This window comes from Drosophila mojavensis, unplaced genomic scaffold, assembly GCF_018153725.1.
Source record: "Drosophila mojavensis isolate 15081-1352.22 unplaced genomic scaffold, ASM1815372v1 contig_49, whole genome shotgun sequence".
NCBI classification, from domain to species: domain Eukaryota; kingdom Metazoa; phylum Arthropoda; class Insecta; order Diptera; family Drosophilidae; genus Drosophila; species Drosophila mojavensis.
Genome location: NW_025318872.1, coordinates 3,482,344 through 3,497,400, shown reverse-complemented (window position 1 = coordinate 3,497,400; position 15,057 = coordinate 3,482,344). Strand labels below are relative to the sequence as shown.

The 15,057-nt window shown below is 40.5% G+C and overlaps 4 protein-coding genes across 6 annotated transcripts; 1 reads left to right on the top strand and 3 right to left on the bottom strand.

The window, feature by feature from the left end:
• Positions 1–55: 55 nt before the first annotated feature.
• LOC6578039 (GTP-binding protein 10 homolog) lies at positions 56–1,569 on the bottom strand. The gene is made up of 3 exons (XM_002003926.4): positions 1,332–1,569; positions 753–1,278; positions 56–696 (listed from the first exon to the last, which is right to left on the bottom strand). Exons 1-3 carry the CDS (start codon positions 1,371–1,373, stop codon positions 110–112), a joined length of 1,155 nt encoding a protein of 384 aa, XP_002003962.1. The 5' UTR covers positions 1,374–1,569; the 3' UTR covers positions 56–109.
• A 46-nt stretch (positions 1,570–1,615) lies between these two features.
• Positions 1,616–4,249, top strand: LOC6578038 (tRNA-dihydrouridine(47) synthase [NAD(P)(+)]-like). Its single transcript, XM_002003925.4, has 4 exons — positions 1,616–1,739; positions 1,802–1,964; positions 2,018–2,318; positions 2,378–4,249. The coding sequence occupies exons 1-4, from the start codon at positions 1,708–1,710 to the stop codon at positions 3,724–3,726; spliced, it is 1,845 nt and encodes a 614-aa protein (XP_002003961.1). The 5' UTR covers positions 1,616–1,707; the 3' UTR covers positions 3,727–4,249.
• Positions 4,250–4,348: 99 nt separating this feature from the next.
• Positions 4,349–7,314, bottom strand: LOC6578037 (fructose-1,6-bisphosphatase 1). 3 transcript variants are annotated; one of them, XM_015165959.2, is made up of 4 exons: positions 7,207–7,310; positions 6,458–6,537; positions 5,117–5,460; positions 4,349–5,060 (listed from the first exon to the last, which is right to left on the bottom strand). In XM_015165959.2, exons 2-4 carry the CDS (start codon positions 6,477–6,479, stop codon positions 4,395–4,397), a joined length of 1,032 nt encoding a protein of 343 aa, XP_015021445.1. In that variant the 5' UTR covers positions 6,480–6,537; positions 7,207–7,310; the 3' UTR covers positions 4,349–4,394. The 3 variants fall into 3 exon arrangements, with proteins under 3 accessions (XP_015021445.1, XP_002003960.1, XP_015021446.1); XM_002003924.4 differs by having other exon boundaries at positions 6,458–6,529; positions 7,207–7,305; XM_015165960.2 differs by lacking the exon at positions 6,458–6,537 and having other exon boundaries at positions 7,207–7,314.
• A 2,623-nt stretch (positions 7,315–9,937) lies between these two features.
• LOC6578036 (brain-specific homeobox protein) lies at positions 9,938–14,407 on the bottom strand. The gene is made up of 4 exons (XM_032729324.2): positions 13,798–14,407; positions 11,543–11,820; positions 11,111–11,413; positions 9,938–10,928 (listed from the first exon to the last, which is right to left on the bottom strand). The coding sequence occupies exons 1-4, from the start codon at positions 14,316–14,318 to the stop codon at positions 10,678–10,680; spliced, it is 1,353 nt and encodes a 450-aa protein (XP_032585215.1). The 5' UTR covers positions 14,319–14,407; the 3' UTR covers positions 9,938–10,677.
• Positions 14,408–15,057: the final 650 nt, after the last annotated feature.

Below are 15,057 nucleotides of genomic sequence, written 5' to 3'. Positions count from 1 at the left end.
TATTATATAGATATTTTATATGATTCGAATTTTTCACGAGTAGAAACAATAAAAATGATTTTTTTCTATATATATTTTTTTTTCTGCTAAACTACAAAGTTGGCTTTCATTATGTTACTTTGGGACCTATAACGCCCACTCGTTGCTTCAACTGCTCTTTGAGCAGTTTAGAGTCTGTGATCAGTTGCTCTTCCGCCAGTTCATCGAGGGTTCCACGCAGCTTTTGCTTTACTTGATTAATGCGCCCTGAGTTTTTAGCAGATATAGGTAATATATGCTTAAATCTAATCACTCTATTTGGACGCAGTTCATCGGGACAGGCGGATAGACTACTGTTCAAGTCTGTAAGACATGGCTTTAGATTTAATAGCAACTCCTGAGCCCCTTCCTTGTCCATTTTGTTGATCAACAACACGCAGGGTTTCTCTAACAATTCAGGATCGTATAGCTCCAGCTCCTTGTTCAGTGCATAAATGTTGCTCAGGCAATCGCGATGTGCGTGGCGCGGACTCAGCTGAAAGCCGAAAATATCCACCATGAAGAGCAGCAGGCGAGTGCGCTCAATGTGCTTCAGGAACTTGTGACCCATGCCAAAGTTGGCATGTGCCCCTTCTATCAGACCAGGAAGATCGGCAATAGTTATGGAACGTAGGTCGGCGTACTCCACGGTTCCGACCTGTGGCCGAATCGTGGTGACTGCAAAGGGAAGCAAATGATTTAGTAATTGAAACTGCAGGAACATCAATGCATACATGGATACGCTGCTATCTTGGGTTTCGCATTAGATATAGCCTTCAGCAGCGTGCTCTTGCCAGCATTGGGAAACCCAACCAAACCCACGTCTGCAATTAACTTGAGATCTAGCTGCACCGTGCGACTTTCTCCTGGCCTACCGATGAAATTGTTGCCTACGCAGCCGCCTGTGCCTCCGCCCGCCACAATGCAGCTAGAATCGGGTTCGTTGAGATCCGCAAGCAATTTCTGCTGCTGCTCATCGTACACCTGAACACCCAGTGGCACCTCTATTCTTTGATCCATGCCACGTTTTCCATATATGCTCACTTTGCTGCTGTCCTCGCCATTAGTCGCCTGAACGCGCTTTTCTCTTAGATTTTGTGCTACTTTCCGCAATGTTAGTCCCTCCTTGGCCACAAAGTAGACGCAGCCACCCTGCCCACCAACTCCGCCATATTTGGGTAAGCCATTTCCACCATGTCCGCCGCGTACCGTCAGACGCAAAGTGTCCAAGAAGTTGCAACGAAAATGTGCTCGCGCAGGCTACACAAGAAATTATCATTAATTTCATTTTAATTTAATATTTAATTACAAACCGTTTTTGTGGATTTCAGCAGGAACTTAAACAGTTGCACCATCGCGAACAGCTGATCAGTAACTGTGGACTAGTATGCTGGTAACAGTAGCTGTGTGCTGACATAAGCTTCAATAATTGCAATAGTTTGTTCAAGCAGACAATTAAATTACATTTTCATTTAATTATGTATTGTGTATTAAATAAAAATAGCATTTAACTTGTTGAGCAGCAACTGGAAGCGATACATTTTTCTGAACGTCATCGATAAAAACAGCTGATTGAGCACATGTTTGCTTGTTGTTTTCGTTGAACAACTGTAGCGCAATTGGCGCATCTCTAATTGGTACTAAAGTATTTCTTATATTTCATTTTTAGAACACTCACGCGTGTGTGAAATGGAACCGTGGATTTGCTACATTAAGCCGGAGTAAGTGATATCTGTGTGCGCTTTCAAGCCTGAAATATAAGTTAGATTTGTTATTAAAATAGGTATTTGTTAGCCGAAGCTAATGGTGCCCACAACTGGGAAGTAAATGCATCCACTGATGGAGAAACAAACAAAAGAAAACACCTAGAGAATGAGGAAACGACAAACGAGCCACAGAGCAAGCGTGGAAGTGGCAAAAAAGAGCGCAAACGTGGCCAGAATAAAGTAAACATTTATTTCACATTTGGTTATCGTTGTATAAAAGAGTTTTCCATTAGAATCGACCCGTGTTCAAAGATGAGCGCTACTCGCATTTGTGCCACTCGCTCATAGATGGCGCTGGTGGTGAGCCCTGCAGTGTGCCGAATTGCCGTTATGTGCATGATCTGAACGCATTTATAGCAGCCAAAGGTGAGGATTTGGGTGAGCAATGCTACGTGTATGACACCAAGGGATATTGTGCACGTGGCATAACATGCCGTTTTGCCAAAGCCCACACAGATGAAAACGGACGAAATATGAAGAGGCCAAATTACGATGAAAAAGCCGCGCAGACTACGTACAATGGCATCAACTCAGGTAAAGTGTAATTGAAGTGAAGATGTAAATCGTGGTAATGATATATATTGTTTAATCAGAACTGCAGGTACGTCTACGCAAGCATGACTACGATTTTAGTCGTAGCAAAGAGTTGATCAAGAAGGCGGAAAAGCTCAGAGATGAAAGGAAGAAAGATCATCAGCAGCAAGAGGAGGAGGTGCAGGACAAAGACAAAGAGGAACAGAACAGCGGGAAAGAACGCCAGCAGCAGGATGCAGCACCTATAGAGAACAAAGAATCGACAGAGAACCAGTCATTGGCAAACAAGCCCATTGGCAGTGCTATAGATGAAACAACAAATGGACGCGATGCGCAACGAAAGCCTGTCATCGATTTTCGAGAGAAGCTGTTGCTCTCCCCGCTGACCACAGTGGGCAATTTGCCATTTCGTCGCATCTGCAAGGAGTTCGGGGCAGACATCACCTGTGGGGAGATGGCATGCGCTGTGCCGCTGCTCAAGGGTCTCGGGCAGGAATGGGCGCTGACCAAGCGTCATGAGAGCGAGAACGTGTTTGGCGTGCAGCTGTGTGGCAACAACCCGAATGTGATTAGCCAGGCGGCGCAAGTGTTGCACGAAACATCGCGGGTGGACTTTATTGATCTTAATATAGGCTGTCCCATTGACCTCATTTACCAACAGGGCGGAGGCAGTGCACTGATGCACCGTACCAATATCCTGGAACTGACTGTGCGCAGCTGCTCGGCGCTGTCCGATCGGCTGCCTTTCACTGTGAAAATGCGCACAGGGGTCTATGCGGACAAGAGTGTGGCCCACGAGCTGCTGCCTCTGGTGGAGGAATGGGGCGCCTCGGCTGTTACCTTGCACGGACGTTCGAGGGAGCAGCGATACACGCGCCAAGCCAACTGGACGTACATTGAGGAGTGCGCCAAGCAAGCAAAGCATATACCCGTGATTGGGAATGGCGACATTCTGAGCTATGAGGACTACGTAGAGCGACGAGCTTTGGCTCCGCATGTTAGCTCTGTGATGATAGGACGCGGTGCGTTAATTAAGCCTTGGATCTTCCAGGAGATCAAAGAGCAAAAAGCATGCTCACCCAGCTCTACGCAACGGTTCGAAATGATGCGGCGCTATTGCAACTACGGACTGGAACACTGGGGCTCTGATACTAAGGGCGTGGAGAGCACCCGACGCTTTCTGCTCGAATGGCAATCGTTCCTTTACCGCTACATACCAGAGGAGCTGCAGCTGTCGCCGCCACAGAAAATCAATGCCAGGCCACAAAAGTATCGCGGACGCGATGAAATGGAGACACTGATGAGCTCCGGCAACGCCTCTGACTGGGTGCGACTCAGTGAAATGCTGCTCGGCCCGGTACCTCACGGATTTAGCTTTGTGCCCAAGCACAAGGCGAATGCTTTCTAAGAATAACTGTTCCCCATCAGCTGTTAACTAATAATTTTTGCTACGTATTAAATATATGTACATACATATGTGTTTAGCTATACCATGAAAAAGGAATCTTTTTACAATTTTAGATGAATAGGATTAAATTTAATGTAATCATGAGATGTTCACTAACATAACTGGTTGCATGCAACTTTTTCTCCATAGTATGGGCTTTGTTAATATAAGGAGAAGAATTTGTAATACATCGATCGACTATTTGAACTGTGTTTTGTAACAATTGCTGATTATCACGAGTCTTCCGGTTGTGAATATGAATTTCAGTCTATCGATAAAGTTACGAAAATTTATAACTTTAATAGAGTTCTGGCTAGCCATACTCTGTAATTTTCTCAAAATAACGTACTTTCAACCCGAATTATACCCACTATGGGTATAATAAGTGAATGTGATTGCAAAAAGTATACATGTATACAAAACTCAAGAGATTGACATTGGCTTAATTTAAATATACTTACTTATATACAAAGCTGTATACTAACATCCTGCCTTATGCTTTTACATCAGCTTTGCTCTGCAGATTTTTCAATCTCATTTTATATGTAGCATAGCCCATCCAATTCCCTGTATTTGCTTCGAATACAAGATTTAAAAAAATTTATTCAGACACATAAAAAAAACGAGAATCACTTCAAGTAGCTAAGCGCCTCCTCCACATCAGCTTTGGAGCCCAGGAAGATGGGGCTGCGCTCGTGAATTTTCTGTGGAACAATATCCAGTATGCTGATCTTGCCATTGCTGGCCAGACCGCCAGCCAGGATCATGAGATAAGCCATGGGATTGCACTCATAGAGCAGACGGAGCTTGCCATTGGGCGACGACTTGGTGGCCGGATAGATGAAGATGCCGCCGTATTTGATAGTGCGGTGCACATCGGCCACCATCGAGCCGACGTAGCGAGCGCCGTACGGCTTGCCTTTGGCGGGATCCTTCTTTGCAGCAATGTAGTTGTAAACGCCCTGATCCCAGTCGGAGGCATAGCCCTCATTAATCGAATAGATCTTGCCCTTGTTGGGCACACGCATATTGGGATCGGTCAGAATGAACTCGCCAATGGCCGGATCGTAGGTGAAGCCGTTCACACTGCTGCCCAGACCCAGGACAATGGCTGTCGCAGAGCCGTAGAGTGCATAGCCGGCAGCAACGAGCTGGTTGCCCGGCTGCAGTGCATCCTGGACGGTGGGCACTCCCGTGCTCCTCTTCCGATAAATGGCAAAAATGGAGCCTATCGAGACGAGACAGTCAATGTTGGAGGAACCATCCAGCGGATCGAAGCAAACTATATATTTTCCCTGTAAACGAATGCGATCAAGTTATGGGATCCTCTAGATAAATATATCTCACTTACCTGGCGTTCCGTTTCCACCTCGATCACATTCTCGTTCTCCTCGGAGACCATAAGGCACGTAGTGTAGGACGACTTGAGCATGTTGATGAACAGCTCATTCGACAGCACATCCAACTTCTTTACCTCCTCTCCCTGAACATTGACATCGCCAGCGATTCCGTGCAGCTTGGCTATGCCAGCCTTCCGCACTGCGGATGCAGTCGCCTTGATGGCCGTCTGTATGCAATTGAGCAGCTGGGACAGATCTCCAGTCGCTTCCTTGAACTTGCGCTGTTCCTGGAGCACGAAGCGTGTCAGCGTCATCGCATTCGAGTCGAAGGCGGGTCCCTGCTGCGTCATTTTGGCTGCCGGAAGTCGGAGGGATGGAGAGAATAAATGTTAGGCGCAATTCTCTTCCTAAGGATCGAGCAATAGCAATATGTGTTTACAAGTATTAAGTTGGCAGGTTACTTAAGTAGCGTCTACCAGGCTGAGCTAGCTAATGAAATACTGTGGGTCTACTAAAATATATAATTTCCATAAGATCTATCTGTTCGAATTATTAATTTGTGACATTACATTAAGTGAAGTGAAGTAAATGAAAGGAATCAAAGGAAAAATATATTGTACCTATAAATAGAATCGAACAGACTAATTCTATTACATGCGCTAAAAATATATATTTCATTATTTATATGGAACACTTTAAGTAATCTATTTTTAGGACTGGGATCAGCTGTGATATTTGCAAGAAATACAAATTTTCTTTTTCTAAAGTTATTTCTGAGAATCTGAGAGAGCTTGAGAGTTTTTTAAGTTTTATTTTATTTTTTTAATTTTACTCATAAAAAATGATTCTATATGTACATAACTATAATGTTTTATTATTTGTATTTGTATAAGATGTATTGCTATTGCTCAAGCCTTGATTATAGATCAAGAAATATATATATGAAATAGGCATATATTATATAAGCACAAGCATGTATAATTAGTTTGCCAATCAAGTTGTAGTAATAACATAGAGTAAATAAATTGTGGAATTATCAGTTTTAAATTCTACTTAGAGTTAAGGGTTAGGTTTTTGGGGACATGCTCTAGAATAGAAAGCAAAATTCATAGAGTACAGGACTAACTTCGAATCATAATTTTCACAGCTAGTTGGGTTAGTTAGTTGGGTTGAGCTGGGGTACTAGTTATGCAAGTTATAATAATTGAAAACTTGTGGTGCAATTAAGAGGGTAAACAGTCAATAGGCAGGCAGTCACGCAGGCAGGAGGCTAAGGAGCGAAGGAGGAACTGGTACTGGTGCTGGTGCTGGTAGAGGAAAAGCAGTGCGAGTCTTTTAATTATTCAACTTACAATCGCCGTTGCTGGCCGCCATGGTTGGGTCGTATAAAGTGTATATATGTGTATATATATATGATGCGGTTCCTGTGGTTCTTTAAAAACAACGACAATAATGTCGTACACAAAAATTTAATGCCAGACCAAAATAACAGTGTGAAGGTCAAATGGGAGCCCAGTAGAAATACGAGAGATTGGGAAGCTGGCGTGAAAACTTATCAAAAACTCGTCAGACTCGCCCGATGTGATTTTTGTTTTTATTGTTTCGGCTGGCACTGATAACCTGTTTATACTATTTGGTCTGCATGCACGACTATATACATGTATAATGATATATGTATATACATATGTATGCATATAGCCCGATGTATTTAAACAGAAACCGGAACAAGCGAAAGGTCTTTTTCTTTAAATTTTTTTTTTTTTTTTTCAATTTCTGAGAGCTGGGACACGTGCCCCTAATTTAAATTTGGCAATAGCGTAGGAAAAACACATGATTTGATTTAGCTATGGCATACATATGTAGCTATATATATAACATATATAAATACATATATGTACATATGTTGCTACGTACGCAAGCTTTTGGTATCGCCCACTTGGCTATAACTTTGCTTTGACCCTCGCCGATGCCGGCAAACCAAAATTTGTAGTGCTTCCTCAAGTATATAATCATGTACATACATACATATATATGTGTATGTATATACTTATATGTATGTATGTATATGTTACGCATTATGTGGGATAGAACTTTCACTTACAGCGCAGGCAACAATAAACGTAGCGATCAAAACAGAAGACGAATGAAGGTGCGAGGAAACAGTTAAAGAACCGCACTCGATGGCTGTGCTGCAGAGACTGAGAGACGTCGACTTTCAGCTGGCGCTAGGAGCGAGAATAGGAATGGGCAACGATTGCAGTGACACAAAGCATACAAGAAAATAAGCAAAAGAGTGTGTATGCGTGACTAGGAAATACACTCTACTTGATCAGATATGTATATCATTATTGTATTTTATTGATCTACTGTTCAACATTAGAACTAATATAAAATTAAAACTAACTTAAAAATTGAGCACTCGCAACTGGAACCTTCGGCTTGACCATTTATAGCATGGTGTAATATAGCGGCGTTCTTATATTAAGTCTGTAAATCCAGTGAGCATGTTGAGCAATTCAATTGCTTATTATGTTTTCCAGCTGATCACCCCATATGCTCCATTGCCTAACTAGCGTAGGGTATTGCAAGCAGACAACACGTCAATGTACGCTTAAATAGCGGCAGACTGTGAGAGAGTGGGAGCGAGAGAGCGAAACAGATGGAGAGAATGGCGAAAAGGGAGCAGACGGAGACAAACACGGAGCGCGCCATGCCCCCAGCTTACAAATATACATATGCATATTCATCTACATATATGCATTTATTTGAATGTATATACATATGTATGTATATTGTGCATGCTGATTGAGCTAATGAGCAGAGTTGTCCAACGCACAGAAGAGGGCGTGAGTGAGTACGACGACAACATCGAGCATAACTGAGGAGATACTGTTCAAGTTATAAATATATACATACATAAACATGTACATACATATGTGTTTGCTTAGCAAAAGCTGTAGCTGGATTTAAATTGAAAGACAACTGTTTTACTTATGACCCGCTGTTATCAGCCGCTATAAGCGGCGCGAAATTTAAGTAATGTTTTAATCAAGTAATTTTCCAAAGTCGCTAGGAACGCTTTACAACTCATCATACTGTACCAATTTTACTCAAGGGCGCGTATTTCTTCAAAGTTATCCGGCATATACCAGTCGCCCATTTTATGTTTTTCATAGAAGTAATAGTTCAATTGATTTCTAACTTTGTTTGAATTTAATGAAAAAAAAAAAACCATACAAATGATGAGTTGTAAAGCATTCCTAGCATTTCAAAGTTGAATCGATTTTCGAGATCCATTTATGATATTTTTGATACTCTTGCGATTAACTCAAATATTAATACAAATATAGATAGACATGAACAGATTGAGTATATATATATGTACATATGTTATGTTTATAGACCTTATATATCAAATAGAGTACATCCAGAAATCAGTTCTTTATTACCGCCAGCTGATTCCAGTGGAGGCACGACTTCTATTTAACTTTTGATAACATCCATATTTAGAGATAGCGTAAGTTCCCTATATGTATGTATATGTAACTGTATGTATATAGTTACAGGCATACTTTTCGTTTGGTTTTCTAACATACCTACATATGTACATATATATGAATGTGTTGCCCTCTCGGTTTGTCATTGCGACGACCTTTACTCGTTTTTCATACATACATACTTTTCACTGATATGAGCATGAATAACTCTCGATTTTAGTTTATATGGAACTGATTACAAATAGTTCAAAAAAGACAGGCGAGTAAAAATAAATTAAATCACGCGCATATATGTGAAACCACATATATAAAATAAATATATGTATTTGAATATTATAATGTAGGGTACCTTGTCACGTCACGAAAAAATAATGTATATTTGTGTTTTGGAATGAATATGAATTTTTGAAAGAAATATAAAGCTGATCGATTCGATAGGTTGAAAACTTTAAGGGATAATAACTCCCTTTCTATACAATTGTAGTCATACAATTAATAGTGAAATAATGAGACTGATCCCAGTTACTGGACAACAAATTTGAATGATAAATAAATATTTTAAACATAACATTTAACATTAGATTATGTTTTGTAAACACAGCTGAAAAATTAGATACATGTAAGTTAAAATACTATATAGTATATGGCTGTGTTCATGAAAATAGTTTTCATATATTTTGATCCTTATATATTTCTTTCCTTTCTCCATTTCAGATAATTTTGATGATGTATATATACGCTTATATGACTTCAGAGGAGGAAAAGCTTCAGCTGTTATCATCCCACTTAATCGCAGGCGGATGACTAGCTATTAAAATCTACTTACCTTAACGCCAAGCATATGGGGGTGTTCACTCCGGGAACTGGTTCTCTATGGTTGCTCATGCAATCACAGCTCAATTGAAAGTATTCAAAAAGTATTTCACTGTTTGAGTTGTTTGAGCCGAGTCGCGACAAAGTGTTTCCCTAAATGGCTTGCTAATAACCCGCAATTATTTTGCCATTGTTGAGAGCACTTCAACATATTCCACCCCCAGGAAGCAGAGCCACGTCTGTGGGCGTGCCCGTGACTTCAACCCTATGAAAATGTCACAGTTTAACCTGATTAGTGCCTACTTTTTGTTGTTGGCCGTCAATTGGATTTGATTACCCGTCGGAACTCGAGAAACTTTTTTTTTAATTGTTAATTTTTCACATGATTTTTTATTGAAAGCGTTAAAACTAAGCCGTCTAGCACATAAATATACATCTACAAAGAGAGTTATGTACTCTAAGAAAGACAGAGTGAGAGAAAGAGAAAGAGAGAGAGAAAGAGAGTGAGAGACATCTTAAATGGAAGTACTCGAATAAAATCACTAGCTGTATTTGGTGATACTTTAATATATATGTATATATGTGTGTGTGTATGTATGTGTATATTTTGCTTAGATTTAACTGTGACTAGGCTTGCGCCCAATTGGAAAGTCCTTATTGTGGTTGCTATTTACAGAGTTTGATAACTTGAAAGTTGTATAGACCCGATATAGTCTGTCTAATGTGCAAAAAATGCCATATACCCAAAATCCAGGTAAAGAGCCGAAAATTGTTAATTTGTAAAGAAAATGCATAATGAATTCAAGGATAAAAGATTATAAGTACTTAACGTTATGTTTAAAAATACCAACAATTAAAACAAAGAAAAATCTTTAAAAAGAACAATTATATACAAATATATTAAGGTGAAGTATTGAACGGATAAAATCAATAAATACAAAAAGATATGAAAGTACAATTTTTCGAAATTTTAAATCCGATGGTAATTTCAAACTTTTGTAATCTGGTAATTTTTTGTTTTTAGTAGTTATTACAAGTTTTTTATATATATATTTTTGTTCGTATCGAACAAGAACAGAAACGTTAAATAATTTAACAAAAATGCCAGAAGAAACTATAAAGGAGATAAAATAATACAAAGTATTTGGTATACATATATTAATTTCTATCTGTTTGCTAATAAATGTGGTATTTTTAAAATATTTTGGTATTTTTCGCACACGTTAAGTCTATGAATGGACAACTGTTTACACGCCTGCGTCCTATGTGAGCTGATAGAGCTTCGTGTCGCCCACAATATCCACATCGCTGGAATTATCATCATCCTCGCTGTCCGCCTCCAGGTCGGAGTAGTCATCCGTGGAGTAGCCATGCTGCAGGAAGCACATTTGCAGCTGCTGCTGACTTGATGTCTGGCCCAGCTTGGCCTTGGCGTCCGTGGCTGCTGCTGGGGGGCTGTGGGGCTCGCCCTGCTGCTTGCCGCCTGACTCGGTGCGTGAGAAGTCAACGGGTTCTGTGGGCCAGAAATTGCCAAAAATTTTACAACTAATTTGATTAGGGGCCAAATAAAAGTTGAGGAAAAGTTTCGTCAAAAGGAGTTCCAGGCTAATTGGCCAAAGAAACTTCTAAAAAGGCCAAAAGTTGGTCCCAAGACTGAGAGACTTCCACTTTGGCTTCTTCTTCTTCTTCACTTACCATTGGCAGTGTCGCGTCGTCGCAGCTGTTTCTTGTGCTTCATGCGACGATTCTGGAACCAGGTCTTAACCTGCGTCTCGCTCAGCCCCAGAGCCGTGGCCAGCTCTACGCGCTCTGGCGTCGACAGATACCGTTGCGCCTCGAAGCGCTTCTCCAGCCCCGACAGCTGCGGGTCGCTGAAGACGGTGCGCGCCTTACGGCGCCGGCAGTGCCTCAGCGCATTCACGCCCATGCCCAGGCCGAGGGCCAGCTCCGGCACACAGCCGGGCGCGCCGAAGAAGGGCGCTCCTCCAAACAAGCTGGCTGCAAGAAGTGGGTGGCACACATTAATTGCATTACACGCCGACATAGAGCCCTTTGTGCCGGGCACAACTTTTGGGACATTCGGGTGTCGCTAATGGCCATCGACACGCACAGGAACAGCAGACATACCTTGGGACAGAAAGTAGGGATCCACCGACTTGTACGTGCCCGACGACGGCGACAAATAGCCGAGGGTCATCTGCAAGAAGCCATGATCGCCATACCCAGCGTTTGGATAAAGCACACTATTCGGGGCACTCGCTGCTGGCGGAGGCGGAGGCGGTGCTGTAGGTGCTGCAGTCGCCGCTGCTGCTGCTGCTGCTGTCATCTGTTGCACACTTGGCTCTCCGGCTGGCCCCGAGCTCGAGTGGCCGTAGTGGGCGGCTGCTGACCTTTGCTGATGTGCACTGCAGTTGTGAAACGTGAGTTAAGCGCTAAGAACTAAATCGGGTACGATGTCTATAAAGCTAATTTCTCCAAGAGTGTATATGAGAACATCGGAATCACGAGGAACGCTGTTTTAATTGGGAATTTCAAATGTTAGACTATACTAGATTCCCAATCCCACACAATGATCTTTGAGCTAAGCTACGATAATATCTGAGAGTTGCAAACTATGATTCCTATTTTCGAATATATAGTATACCCATATAATATAATATGTAATGCATATTAACATATTATGTATCATACAAATACTATAGTTTTTTGATTAATTGGGTAAAATTACATGGACTGTAAAATATTCAATATTTATATATTAAATATTAAAATAAATTGTTTTTCTAAAAGTAATACTAAAAAAAATATTTTAAAAAGTTTATTATCTTACAAATGTATGCTGCCTCAAATCAAAAACATATATCATATATTATTATCGAATACGCATTACAACACATCAAGTATATGTTAAAACGGTCGTCTAAACGGGAAATCAAACTATGAGATCCTTGAATTGGTGTGGGTCAAGAAACAATACATAAAGAAAGATTCATTAATTAAAATCCAAGCCATATTTGATTTCTCTATTATCTAAATATTTCTAATATTTATAATGAATTGCAAAAAAAATCTTTTATTCAATTCAGTTTGGTTGACATATTTCAATATAATAAATTTGATTGATTGCCATTGTGGAGCTTGTGATTATTCCCAACATCAAAACTATCCTGTATGGAGACGTGAGAAGCAAAGCAGGAACTTATCGCCATATATATGATATGCGGAAAGAATTTTATATAACAGTCGTCGCTATCGATCGCGGTAGCTCATCCATCGGAATGCAGCATTGGGTCTCCTAAATATAATAATACCGTCCGACTGTCCGTCCGTCCGTCCGTATGTATGAATGCGTCGATCTCAGAAGATATACGAGCTAGAGATTTGAAATTTTTTCCTAGGTCCGCAAAAATCGATAATACTCCCGGTATTTTGTTATCGATCAAAAACCTTATCAAACTAAATTTATTTAATAATATCTCCTACACCTTTAGAGCTAAAGTGTCAAAATTTTAAATGTTTATTTATATATATTTCAAGCATTTTGATTTTTGTTATAAATTACCCCCCACCATAATATCCCCTCACTACGCGATAAAAGGATTACTTAAATACTAGAGACTTGTGCTTTGTCAAATGCATGCATTTTACTAATATAATAAAAATCTAAAAGTTTCATGAAGCAAGTTTATGCACAAGAAAAGTTATTATATTCCCATAGTATGCCCACACTGCAGCCAACGCATGCGTGCCTATGTGTGTTTGTGGTTGTGTTTGTGAGTATGTTTCAAATGTAAGCTGAAAAACGCGACAAATTATTGAAATATCAGTTTCTTCTAAGGGTTCAGGGGACCTTGTAGTCGAGCAGACTCGACAAGAGCTTTCTTGCTTCTTTTTATTTGAATCAGTTACATTTTTCAAATCGAGAATTTAACTTAAAAGCCTTTAAGAATGATAGCATGACCCTTATGGAAGGAATCCATAATCAATGCAATCAACTGAATAAGTCCATGGCTGACTCCCTTTCAGAATGAAAATTGAAAACACCAAATAACTAGCTCAAAACTAAAACTTTCAATTCGTTGTCTGCAGTGCAGCTATTTTAATATATACTCTTTAATTTAGAGAATTTATCTCTCAGTTATTTACGAAATTTTTATATTTGAATAAAATATTTCTTAAACATTCTATAAAGATTTCTGTCAAAATAATTTTCACCAAATTTCGCAATTCATTTTTTGGGCAACTTTTTCGCGTGTATTTTAGGATAATTGCACACAAACTGAATTGATTTGCTTTGTGGGATGTGCACATATAATCTAAATTATTGACATCATTCAATCGAAAATCCCTCAAATAGTATGCCAGGCATCCATTGCACTTACCGTTGGCTGTGCATGGACTTGACGTAATCCTCGCTGGTATAAATCCCTGCCGAGTGCTGCGGACTGCTTGTGTGACGTGTCGAGGCCGTCGCTGTTGGATTTACAGGGTATCTGTTATTGTCATATGCACTTGCATTGGCATTGGCATTGGCATTAGCATTAGCATTGGCACTGGCACTGCCATTTGATAAGGTATTTGATACGGCGGATATGGAGCTGGCGCTTGCATTGCTCCTGGCACTTTTCACTGAATATTTGTTGCACTTTTGATTGCCATTGTTGTTGTTGTTGTTGCTGTTGTTGTTGTTCAAGTTTTGAAATAATATGTGTTCGATGGAAAATGGCGTTTTTGTGGTTAGCATTGTGGTCGTTGTGGCAGAGCACTTGCTTGTGGCAACAGTTGCAGCTGTAGCAGAAGCAGAAGCAGCAGCAGCTGCCGCTGCCGCAGTTGCAGTTGCAGTTGCTGTTGCCGTCGCCGTTGCAACTGGGCTGAGGCTGTTCTCATTTAGCGCTGACATCATGTCCTGCTCCTGCTCGAGTCCTGGCCGTCGCGCTTATGTTGTTTGCTCGTTGACGGTCGCGTTGAGTTTGCGGCAATCACCGCACATCAACCAGCAAATCGCTATAAGCGATGTCCCGGTTTCAGCCACGGCACAGCAGCCCACCCCAAAAGCAGGCAATGCACTTGCGGTTCGCTGCTCAGGCACCCAAAAATACACACGCACACCCACACACACAGGCAGGCAGCGTTTCGCTGTATGTGTGAACACACCCCCATTTGCATGTGTAGCTTATATGGTTGTCTCTCTCTCGCACAGCAACGGCATTACGGCCGAATGCAATTTAGCCATTTGCACCGCTTGATTTCGGCCCCACAATGCTGGCATTTTATCTATACAGATATATATGTTTATACATTTAAAATGTATATGTATATATATACCTATATGTATATGTATATAAGTATTTATAAAATCGTCATATTTGTTGATTGCGCACAGCCAAAAATGACTTGGTTTACATTTCGTTATGTCATTTATGTGATACAAATTAGTTCATTTTTTAAATTTTGGAAATATCAAATTTGTATATATAAAGGTTTTTTAAATCTCTTTATCTCAGAAAATTAAAAATGATTTACCAAATCCTCTAAATAAAATTCCATTCAACAATTTTTATACCCTGAACCCATTGAAAATGGGAAATCAGGGTATAATGGTTTTGTGAAAAGTATGTAACAGGCAGAAGGAATCATCGCAG